The 13,017-nt window shown below is 40.1% G+C and overlaps 1 protein-coding gene across 1 annotated transcript in view; it reads right to left on the bottom strand.

The window, feature by feature from the left end:
- LOC143933367 (uncharacterized) overlaps positions 1-2,349 on the bottom strand; it is a 39,047-nt gene extending 36,698 nt beyond the window's left edge. The window contains exon 1 of the mRNA XM_077456235.1: positions 2,184-2,349. Within this exon, the coding sequence (XP_077312361.1) occupies positions 2,184-2,235 (52 nt within the window). The 5' untranslated portion in view covers positions 2,236-2,349. The remainder of the gene's footprint in view (positions 1-2,183) is intronic.
- Positions 2,350-13,017: the final 10,668 nt, after the last annotated feature.

Raw genomic sequence — 13,017 nt, forward strand, 5'->3', positions numbered from 1 at the left:
AAAATAAAGCATAATAATATTATTCTTGATATCACTAGAAAAAAAAAAGCCTTTGAAACTTTGTTTGCAATAACTCCATCAGTATCAACAGAAAATCAGGTTCATTATTATCCTATTAAAGAAGAAGAGAAATGTGCGCTGCATTTCGAGATTTCATCATTTACAACATCACAAATGTTAATTCTCCATTATGAACGCTAGTTTACAAGACCGACCACTTTTGCTTCTGAGCATGCGAGGACTTTTGACCGACGGACTTGTGTGCACACGATCGGACAATCCGACAACAAACATTTGTTGGTGGAAAATTTGAGAACATGCTGGCCAACGTTTGTTGGTGGAAAGTCCGACAACAATTGTCCGATGGCGCGTACACACGGTTGGACTTTCTGTCAACGAGCTCACATCCAACATTTCATGTTGGAAATTCCGATTATGTGTACGGGGCATTACAGTCCAATACATAGTGAGATATAACAAATGTATGCCAAAAAAAAAGAAAAAAAGCAAACAACACTCAGCAATTTGAGGTTTAAATCCAACAAACTGCAAACAGTGGCCTGCTTTAGACTAAAGACTTTCTGAAGAATTCTATATATTGTCTATATACTGTATACGTCTAAATTGAAAAAGAAAGACACATAACAGCCATAGAAGTTCATAACTTTTAAATTGAATCTAGGGGGGAAAAATACAACTAATGCCGCGTACACACGATCGGATTGTCCGGCGTACTTAGTCCGGCAAACAATCCGGCGGATAGTCCGGCGGACTTTCTACCGAACGGACTTGGCCACACACGGACACACAGAAAGTCCGGCGTTTGCTAGTGCGATGACGTACAGCACGTACGACGGGACTAGAAAAGGGAAGTTCAATAGCCAGTAGCCAATAGCTTCCTTTTCGTAATTTGTTTCTGAGCATGCGTCATTCTTAGTCCGGTGGAAAGATTGGCCGTACTTTACGCTGAGAAAGTCCGCTGAAGCCCACACACGATCGAATTGTCCGGTGAAATGCGTTTCCACGGACTAAGTACGCCAGACAATTCGATCTTGTGTACGCGGCATAACACAGTATAGCAGTTTTTGTTTTCTGAATCTTCTGAATATGACCTGTTGCTCCCACCAGTAGATCAATTTTATTTTTTTTGTCTATTTCCTTTAACTGGCTGATTTGTCCAACAACAGTAAGCCCACGTACACACGGTCGGAGATTTCCGCAACCAAATCCGTCAGATTTTGCCCGTCGGATTTTATCAGTCGGATCTTGTCCGAAACTGTTGCATACACACGGTCGGGCCAAGTTGGCGAAAAATCCGATCTTTCAGAACGTGATGACATAATTTCGTTACGATGGGAATACATTCAGGCTAGTAGCCAATAACTTTGATGTAGGAATTTGATCTGAGCATGCGTGGCACTTGGTCCGATCACAATTCTCTACACATGATCGGAATATGTCCGATCGGCCCAGTTGGTCAGGAAATATTTCCAACGTGTTGGAAAATTGGGACCGACGGAGATTCGGACAGAATCAATCCGATGCATACCACAAACAGTCGGATTATCTGACGACACGGTCCGATAAGACGCATTCCGACGGATTCTCCGACCGTGTGTACGCGGCATTACAGGGATTATGTGAGAAGAATTTAACACTATTGGGGAACCTACAATGACCAGTTTTTCTAATAATAATCATTATCTTCATCAACTAAATAATAGTAATAGTAATACAAATAAAAACATGTTAATGCAACTGCCCAAAAAGTTTTAGTTGCATGCTGGAGTTAAGCTAGTTTAGGTACCACCTTGGCCAAAGGGAGACAATACTTCAGTGTATTTCACTGCACAAATGAACAGCTTTGTCACTCTGTTAAAGAAAGTGAAAAAAAAAATATATAGACCTCCGGGGGGACTTAGAAAATCAAAACTGCCATGCTGATGTTCCTGAAGAAGGCATCATTTACAGCATGTCGTTATTGATTTTGGATAAAGTTCTCCTTCAACTTTCACAAAGCTAACACACCAGTATAGGGATCCTTTCAGTTTTCAATGTTTCAGCTGAGATCGATGAGATGTGAAAATTACAGTCACATGAATTAAATAAAAATTCTTATATATATGTGTGTTAAATCTTTGTCAATTGAGCCTAAAATAATTTTTTTCAAATAGAATACTTACTAGGAGCTGTGAGAGCCGACAGTAGGCACAGGATCCCTAATAGAAACATCATGCAATGTGTTTTTTCTCAGTATCTTGAAAGTGTTACCTTGAGCTTAACCTCATTCCAGCAGAGAGTAAAGAGGATCATTAGAAATGAGTGAAGACTCTTACTTGGAATGCGAACCTTCGGGTAAGTGTAAGTGTATGTAGGAGTGGCATGCTGTCCCTTTTGAAGCGCCTTTAGGTCTTTTACTACATAAAAGAAAAAGGAGTGCTGACCTTCTTACACTAAGGCAACACCTAATATGTTTTCAGTAATGTCATAGATTAGGAACACCTGTCATTGAAATATTGCTCTAAGGCGCCCTATATGGTCGCCTGGGAAACTGACTTTTGTTTTCAGTGGCCAATGGAAAAATGGCAATCGATGGGGGCCAAATCCTTCAAAGGTCTGCTCAACACCAACCTTATGGAAGTGGGGACGAAAGTGCTAACCAGGTGGTACTACATGCCTGCCAGAATTGCATGAATGTTCCCAACAGCTAGCCCTCTCTGCTTCAGAGGATGACAGCTCACAGGGACCATGCCACACATCTGGTGGGAATGCCCAAAAATCCGCCCCTTCTGGAAGAGGGTCTTCAATCTAATCGAAAAGGTTGGTTGGATCTCCCATTACCAGGTCCCCCATGGTGGCTCTTCTTAATGATCCGATTCCACATATGTCTAGGTCTTCCAGCAGACTGGCCCAATTTGTACTTCTGGGAGCCAAAATCACCATCGCCAGGAACTGGAAGGAACAAGGGGTCTCTTTCACCAAAGCTAAGAGAAATATCTCCTGGGTAATGTCTCAGGAGAGGCTGGCCAGCCTGCTGGAGGACTCATCTTATAGATTTATAGCCACCTGGGAGCCTTGGGTCCGATTAATGGGATTATCCAACTTTCCCTACGTGTGACCTCCTCTCATAGAACTGTGAGCGAGTAGTGATGCATCTCCCTTACCTCCCTCCCTCCTTTTCCCCTCTTCTTCTTCCCTTTCATCTCAACTTTCCCTCTCTCTCTCTCTCTTCTCTGTCCTAAGGTTAGTCCAGAAAGGACTATATTTATATACAGTGCCTTGCGAAAGTATTCGGCCCCGTTGAACTTTTCAACATTTTGCCACATTTCAGGCTTCAAACATAAAGATATAAAATTTGTATTTTTTGTGAAGAATCACCAACAAGTGGGACACAATTGTGAAGTGGAACGAAATCTATTGGATATTTTAAACTTTTTTAACTAATAAAAAACTGAAAAGTGGTGCGTGCAAAATTATTCGGCCCCTTTACTTTCAGTGCAGCAAACTCACTCCAGAAGTTCAGCGAGGATCTCTGAATGATCCAATGTTGTCCTAAATGACTGACCAACTGACCGTCGGGAAAACCATCAGAGCTTTTTCTGACGAGAATTCCGATCGTGTGTATGCGGCACTACAATCCTTATATTTTCAGTTACTTTATGAAGTGTAGGAGGCACTCTTTTACTAATTAATAATTATTATCACTCATTATTTATTTTGTAAGGGTGAATGGCACGGAAGTTTGTATTCCAGGGGCTCGTTTGTTCACTTGATTGATTCATTCAGGTTGCGCAATTGAAGTTGTCTTTCACTAGTAATGGCGGCGATCAGTGATTTTTATCATGACTGCGACATTATGGCCGATACATCGGACAATTTTGACACATTTTTGGGACCATTCACATTTGTACAGCGATCAGTGCAATTAATAATGCTTTGATTACTGTGTAAATGTGACTGGCAGTGAAGGGGTTAACCACTAGGTGGCAGTGTAAGGGTTAAGTGTGTCCTAGGGAGTGATTCTAACTGTGGGGGGGGGGGAGTGGCTACGTGTGACACATCACTGATCACCGTTTTCCGATTACAGGGAGCTGTGATCAGTGACAGTGTCATAGGCAGAACGGGGAAATGCTTGTTTACATCAGCATTTCCCCGTTCTTCCTCTCCATGAGACGATTGCGGGTATCCCCCCGGACATTGAGTCTGCGGGACCCACGATCCTACTCATGGAGCTTGCGGCTCACAACTTTTTCAGGCTTGTTTTGGCCATAATCAGTGCAGTGAATAGAAACCATTGCTTCTTTGGGGTTAGAACCCAACAGACAATATAACTATATACAGGTTATGGTGAAAAGGGAGTATGTAGTTTGGAATAAATGACTCTATAATATTAGGCTATGTTTGCATTATACACCAGTGGTACTGTATGCATCTGTCCAATGGGGGGGTAAAGGAATGATATTGCATAACTCCACCCACCATTGTGAAATGGGAAATAATTATTTTATTTTTGGGCTATATGATGTCAAAGAAGGCTATATTGTGCTATGAACTGATTCGGTTTGAGGGCTTTTTGATTACTTTAGTCCCATCTCACATAACCTGTATGGGAGTACTGGTCTTGTTGAGTAGGGATGAGCCGGACATCCCCCCCCCCCACCGGTTCGGTTCGCAGCAGAACATGCGAACATGCAAAAAATTTGTTCGAACACCTGAACACCGTTAAAGCCTATGGAACACGAACATAAAAAATCAAAAGTGCTAATTTTAAAGGCTTATATGCAAGTTATTGTCATAAAAAGAAAGAAAGTGTTTGGGGACCCGGGTCCTGCCCCAGGGGACATATATCAATGCAAAAAAAAAAGTTTTAAAAATGGAAGTTTTTTCGGGAGCAGTGATTTTAACAATGCTTAAAGTGAAACAATAAAAGGTCTGGTATGCAAATTAAGGGAAACCCTGTGTCAAATAAAAAAAAAATGACATAGTGGCCCCCCTCAAAATCCATACTGAAGGGTCAGGTATGGATTTTAAGGGGAACAATGCGCCAAAATGAAAAAAAATGGTGTAGGTGTACCCCCAAAATCCATACCAGACCCTTATCCGAGCATGCAACCTGGCAGGCCGCAGGAAAAAAGGGGGGGCAAGAGAGAGCGCCCCCCCTCCTGAACCATACAGGCCACATGCCCTTAACATAGGGAGGGTGCTTTGGAGTAGCCCCCCAAAGCACCTTGTCCCCATATTGATGGGGACAAGGGCCTCATCCCCACAACCCTTGCCCGGTGGTTGTGGGGGTATGCGGACAGGGGGCTTATCGCAATCTGGAAGCTCCCTTTAACAAGGGAACCCCAAGATCCCGGCCCCTCATGTGAATTGGTAACGGGGTACATTGTATACCTACCATTTCACACAAAAAGTGTCAAAAATTGTAAAAAAGACAGAAGATGCTTAGGGACAAGTCCTTTATTAAAAGATTTAAAAAAAAGTCCCGCAAGGTCCATTCATCTTCTATCACGCTGCCCGACGAGCTGAAAAAAGAAAAAAAAAACGCAGCAGCTCCGCCTCCATGGGTTGCTGAGTGACGCTTCTTCTTGGTGACAGTTCTTATATAACAGAGGGTGGGGCCACTCAGTGATGTAAATGTGACCCCGCCTTCCCCTGACGTCACGAGGCGACATGACAAAATGTGGAAAATTGCAGGGGGGTGCGAATACTTTTTCAAGGCACTGTATATATTATATCTGGCTTACTCCAAAACTGAACTGGCTAATGCTGAACGATCTCTCAGCTGTCTTAAATGATAAAAAAGGCAGTTTCTGGAAAGTCTGGTTATATATACATCCACCAAAAATATTTTCAAGATTTTTTTTTTTAATCTTGAAAAAAATCTTCAAATCCCATACCCACCATTTTTTACTTCCTTCTTTTCAAAGCCAATCAATTTTATAATACGTTTGTAGTCTTTTGTTACATTTATATATATATATATATATATATATATATATATATATATATATATATATATATATATTTTTTTTTTTTTTTTTTTTTTCCCTCTGTATGTGTACCTGCATCCTCTGTATTTTAAATTAAAATCTTAATAAAAATAATTTAAAAACAAAATGATATTTTAGTGAATACAAGTGTGAAAAACAGAGCTTGTATATTTTCACGCATACAATCATACTGGATCATTAAATATATTTTAAAAATAGCAATCAGATGCTTTTTATTTCCAAAAAAACAAGTCTTCATAAAATAAAAGTCTTCATAAAATGTGGAAAAATAGAGGTTGTCGGTTTCACACAAAAGAGGAGTGTAGCAGGTGTGTCAGTTATTGTTTGTCCTTCTATAGAAAGAGGTGATACAACCAGTAGAAATCACATCCCTGTGTACATTCTTGAAGAACTGTCAAGTAAAATGTCATTCTGACATCTGTATTTAGTTTTGACATTTAATAAATGCAAGATTAAATATCTACATAGAAATATGAGGAAAGCAATAATGTAATAATAATAATTATAATATTATAATTATAATAATTATATGCTGCCTCCAATTTCCTACACACTCCCCAAAATTCTTCCTCAAGATTTTTTTTCTTTTACCTAAAGGTGGATTAGGAGGACATCTAATTAGACGAAACGCGCTTGATCAAGTTCTGCCATCACCACTGTGCCATTCCATGTCCTTTTAATCGTTTATTACATCTGAAATGTGAGTGTTCAATTTTTTACCTTCTTTTATTAAAAACGCTTTCAAAAACATTATCAAACTATGCGGAACCTTCTTTCTATTTTTGGTTTCATCGTGTGAGCATGCAAATCTCCTCTCCATTTGAACCACATTTGCTCATCCATTGGGAATATATTGGTGAACAGTACTGTTCTAAGTTCTTAGCCCTTGTACACACGGTCGGAGATTCCGACAACCAAATCCGTCGGATTTTGTCCGACGGATCTTGTCCGAAACTGTTGCATACACACGGTCGGACAAAGTTGTCGGAAAATCCGATCATTCAGAACGTGATGACGTAATTTCGTTACGATGGGACTACGTTCACGCTAGTAGCCAATAGCTTTGATGTTGGAATTTGATCTGAGCATGCGTGGCACTTTGTCCGATCGGAATTCTCTACACATGATCGGAGTATGTCCGATGGGAGCAGTTTGTCGGAAAATATTTCCAGCAAGTTGGAAAATTTGGTTCCGACGGATATTCCGACTGAAACAGTCCGATGCATACCACACACAGTCGGAATATCCGACAAACCGCTCCGATCGGACACATTCCGACGGAATCTCCGACCGTGTGTACAAGGGCTAACTGTGATGAAGGCTTTCTGGATTTCTGATGTTTTATATCCCAAAGGGTGTTTATCACCACAAGCCTGTTTGGCTTAAGAGGTATATCCCCCTTTAAGTCCAACATTTCCGGTAAGCCTTCAAGCAATTGGTGGCTGTCCCTTCACAAGATTTCCCTATCAAGATGTCTTCATTGATGTCTTCTGATATCATAGATATGCTGACCTATTGACTTTGCTTATTGATGCCAGGCCTTAATGGGTTTTCACCCTGGTTCCTGTTGTCGCTATATTTCTTCCCGTGGTGGACCTTATCACATATGTTTTTTTAATATTTTTGGTAACACATTATACTATTTGTTATTGTTTACATTGAAGCGCAAATTTTTTTAAATTTTTTTGGTATAGGTGGATTATTAACAGCTTGTTTACTAGTGTTTAACTCGGTATTAGTGTTGTGTAGGGTCCCCGATTTTGTATTATAAAATACATCAACAGATTTATTTAGTCTATTACTAGGGCTGAGGTCAATTCACTTCGAAAAAAAACCCACGGTGAACAATTGAGTAAAATAACAAAACTTCATGTATTTCCGAGGTGTGGCATTTGAATTCTTGGAATGGACTGAAAAAACAAAAAGAAATAACAAACACCTTAGCAAAAAAAAAAAAAAAAAAAAAAAAAAAAAAAAAAAAAACAAACACCTTAGCATTCTTCAAAAAATCTGATTACATTTGAAGACAACGTTCTTTCTGAACTTTAAAAAAAAAATTTTTTATTGATTTAAAATTTTTAGACAAAACATACAAAAATACATAAAACACTTGTAGAATTGGATATTCTAATATATTAATGAAACAAACAGTATATAAATGTATTCCATCTTACTGAATTTACTTTCTTTATTTTTTATCTATCTTTATTATATCTGTTATTTCCCCTTTGGGTTTAGCCTCAAAACATATTTTAAGTACACATTTAAACATTAAACCAACTTTTATTATTAACAGAGCCCCGGAAGAACTTACCCCCTTCCTGACCAGAGCACTTTTTGCGATTCGGCACTGCGCCGATTTAACTGACAATTGCGCGGTCGTGCGACGTTGCACCAAAACAAAATTGACGTCCTTTTTTCCCACAAATAGAGCTTTTATTTGGTGGTATTTTATCACCTCTTCTGTTTTTATTTTTTGTGCTATAAGCAAAAAAGTGAGACAATTTTGAAAAAAAATCCTTTTTTTTTTTTTTTTTTTTACTTTTTGCTATTATAAATATCCCCCCCAAAAAAGATTAAATTATTTTTTTCTCAGTTTAGGCCGATATGTATTCTTCTACATATTTTTGGTAAAAAAAATCGCAATAAGGTATCTTGATTGGATTACGCAAAAGTTATAGCGTCTACAAATAGGGGATAGTTTTACACCATTTTTATTATTATTATTTTTTTTTATTAGTAATGGCGACGATCTGCGATTTTTATCGGGACTGCGACATTATGACGCACACATCGGACATTTTTGACACTATTTTGTGATCATTGTCATTTATACTGTGATCAGTGCTATAAAAATGCACTGATTACTGTGTAAATGACACTGGCAGGGAAGGGGGTTAACCACTAGGGTTGAAGGGGTTAAGTGTGTCCTAGGGAGTGATTCTAACTGGGGATGGGGGGGCTACCTAGGACATGGCAGCGGTCACTGCTCCCAATGACAGGGAGAAGTAAATCTCTGTCATCAAACAAGGCAGAATGGGGAAATGTCTTGTTTACGTAGGGCAATCGTGGGCCGCCTGAGACCATCGAGTTCGGACGGCGTGCAGCGGGCGTGTGCCCTGAAAGGCGACAAATTTAAAGGGACGTACCTGTACGTCCATTTGCCTGCCCATGCCATTCTGCCGACATACATCAGTGTTTGGTGAGATGGTATAGGACAGTGATGGCAAACCTTGGCACTCCAGATGTTTTGGAACTACATTTCCCATGATGCTCATGCACTCTGCAGTGTAGATGAGCACCATGGGAAATGTAGTTCCAAAACATCTGGGGTGCCAAGGTTCGCCATTACTGGTATAGGACACCAGATATCATAAAAAAAAATACCAGAGTGGACAATCTGAAGATTGCTGGAGGGGATGTGGGCAGATAGGATCTATGGCTCACATATGGTGGAATTGCCCAAAGATCAAAAGATACTGGGAGGAAATATTAAAATATATAAAAGAGGAAAAATAGGGGGGAGGTGGAGCTACACAAGATGGCGCCACACACCAGCTGAACGCCGCGGCCAAAGGCGCACCTCCCCGGCGAGCTGAAAGCATGCTGTGCTAATTACTGACATTGCCTATGCCTATGCCTATGCCTATGCTTAGCTACTGAAGTAACTGAAGCAACGAACGTGTGGAGCCCAAATACCCTGCTGTCGGTGGAGCCAGACATAGAGACCTACGTACCCCTCATGGTAAGAAGCCTAGAGCTTGCCAGACGCGGAGGAGTGGAGGAGAAGGAGTGAGGGAGATTAGCGGACGGAGGTCCGCTCCAGGAGCTCCAGACCCAGGACGTGACTTATTGACTGCGGAGGCGTTTGCTCGCTGAGACTTCCCCCCTAGTGAGAGAGCGGAGTGTGAAGGATTCCGAGACATCCAGAGGGAGAGGACGCTGATGCGGTTGACGGTGAGAGGGTTCTTGAGGGGGTAGGGAAGAGAGAGCGGCTGTATTCCTGTGGCTGTGTAGACGGACAGACTGATAGACCGAAATTACTCTCCCCCCCTGCCTCCCCCATGTCCCGCGGATTGCTTCGAGAGGTTTGCTGCATTGGATTATTCCTCTGAGAATTGCCTTGGGTCTATGGTGGATATAGAAAGCAGTTCACGCCTAGGTCCATATAACTAGTCCCTCTAAGTATTAAGTTGGATGAAAGATCCACGGCCTGACTGATGCACTGGGGCTAAGTGAGAGGTGAATTTGATCGGATGGTAGAAGCGGCGTGGATTCCCCCAAACAAAACACTTACCTCAGCAGACTGAACGAAGGTACTGGGTGATATGATACTTTGAGAGAACACGATAGAGCTTTGGGGGAACCTGAAATAAGGACACTATATGAATTACAAAAAATAATAATGCTATTAAGTCAACTACAAACAGAGAAAGTGTGACCCAGGAGGAGTTATTGGACAGGCTCTTGCATCCCCCCCCCCTTTTTTTTTCTTCGGTTGTTTTACTCTGGATATTGAGTTGAATAGATATTAAGATGTATGTGCTGGAATCCCTTTTCTCTCTCTTTGTTACAGCTGAAGTTGAAAGCTAATGGACACTGCCTCTCCGTTTGTGTAGAGATCAAGAGACTAAGATTAGACTAGACTAGTGTATACATCTGTAAACCAACATAATACCCTATCTTTTTTCCCCTTTTTCCTTATTGTCACTGTATTATCGCCTGTATCCCCCCCCCCCCTTTTTTTTTTTTTTTCGGGGGTAATAAAAAGGATATAGGGTCTGGACAAAAAAATGTTTTGGTAGGGAAGGAAGGGAAAAAAAAAAAAAAAGTAGACAAACTAAGAAATAATTAGTACCCCCCTCCCCCCCCCCCCCCCCCCCATCCCTGCTGTCGGGAGTACTCCATCTCCCTTTCCTTCCCCTAAAAAAAAAAAAACCCTTTTTTTTTTTTATATACTTGAGCAATTTTTTTTGCACTCTATGCACTTTTTTTGCAATTTTGCACTCTCTGCACTCTATTCTTTTTTACACTTTTTACTATTTTTGTATGTTTTGCATTTTTTGTAAAAAAAAAAAAATTTTTTTTTTTTTTTTTTTTGCACTCGTTGCTTTAACTGCACTTATTTATTTATCCTCCCTTTTTTCTTTTTTATTTATTTATTTATTTATTTTTTCTTTTTTTTTTTTTTTTTTTTCTTTTTTTTTAAAGCACCTTTCTACTGAGGAACTCGTTTCCTGCATTTTTTGCATTTTTTGGCAAATTCACTACCTCTAGCACTTTTTGCACCTTGTGCATCTTTTTTGCACTTTCTGCACCTTTTGCATCTATTTTTTAAAAAAAGAAGAAGAAGGGAAGGAAAATCCTTCTTTTTTTTTTTTTTTTTTTTTTTTTAAGAGTGAGGATACACAATATATATAAAATATAGTTTTGGAAAAATTATATAAAAACTGAATAATACTGTGAATGTATTGTAATTGAAAACGGATTTGTATACAAATATATTGGGGGAAGTGGAGAGGGAAGGGGAAAAGAAGGGAAATAAATAAGGAAAGAGTGTGCTCCCCAGGAGGAGTTATAACTTGGGGGTGACTAGGTTGGTAATAGAATTAAATAATACTAACACTTACTTACGTAAATTTGAAATATTAAATTGAAGGGGAAGGGGGGAAGAAAGGATAATGGTAAGGAGGGGAGCCAAAGCGGGACAAACAGAAAGCGGGAAAGGGAACTCTATAAAAACTTATATGGCCCAGGGCAGAGTAGATCAGAGGGAGGAAAGGGAGGCTGAAAGGGGAGAAGGAACATCACCCGTCCGTGAAGAACAGATAAATAAAAAACTTAATATAGAGGAAGGTACAACTCCACAGAAAAGCTTGAAAGAACGACATCAACAAAAAGAATCAGGAAAGATGTGGGAACTAGAAAAAGAAGGAATCAACCCCCAATCACTCCCCACTAAACAGGATATGGCAGAAATGATGTCACATCTGGAAGGGATGATTAAGGGAGAATTAAAGGCAACCCGTGCAGATATCCAAAACGTACTAAAAAGGGTAGAAGACTCGGAAATACAATTAGAAGAGCATAAAAAAGCTATTTTAGAACTACAAAAAAGGGCGGATATGGACTGGATAGAAATGAGAAATATCAGATATAAATTAGAAGACCAGGAAAACAGGAACAGGCGCAATAATTTAAGAATCCGTGGCCTACCAGAATCCGTGAAAAGCACTGAGTTGGAGACTGTGCTTCGAGAAGTCTTTAATAAAATAATGAAAAAAGAAATAACATCTCATATAGCTTTTGATAGAATACACAGAATTCAAACAAAAGAGAAGCCAAGACCCGAGACGGAGAGAGATGTGATTGTGAGGTTCACTCAATACGAAACAAAACAACAAATTCAGCAAGATGCAAGAAGCTCTGAAATTATTAAATATGAAGGAGCTACGTTGCTTTTCTTTTCTGACCTCTCACAAGAGACACTGAGCCGGAGAAGGGCACTGAAACCCCTAATAAATCAACTACAAGAGAAGAAGATCACTTATAGATGGGGCTTCCCCGCATGTCTGATAGCTAAAAACCAAGGGATATCAGCCATTTTAAGATTCCCAGAGGACCTGAAAGAATTTTGCAATAAACTGAATATACCATGTGTTAATCTAGAAAACTGGGAGAAAAAACCCCTAGACTGGACGAAATTAAGAGAACAACTCTGGAATAGAGTGTAGGGCCTCTCTTCCTCTTTTTCCTCTCCCTTTCTCCTTTGCTGGATTAGGGGAGAGGAGAGGGGGGTGGAAGAGGCAAATAGTGGGGTAAATAAATAATAACAGGTTAATGGGAAGGAATAGGGGAAGAATAGCAAAAAGGAAGGAAAGGGGAAGAGAAGGGAAAGGGGAGGGGAAGAAGGGGAGAGGAGGAAGAGAAGGAAAAAGAGGAGAAAGAAAAGGGAAAGAAAAGGAAAAAATAAAGAAAGGTTCTAGGCAAGGATGACTTTGAG

This window comes from Lithobates pipiens, unplaced genomic scaffold (genome assembly GCF_037356315.1).
Source record: "Lithobates pipiens isolate NorthernLeopardFrog02 unplaced genomic scaffold, aLitPip1_a1.2 Scaffold_27, whole genome shotgun sequence".
NCBI classification, from domain to species: Eukaryota; Metazoa; Chordata; class Amphibia; order Anura; family Ranidae; genus Lithobates; species Lithobates pipiens.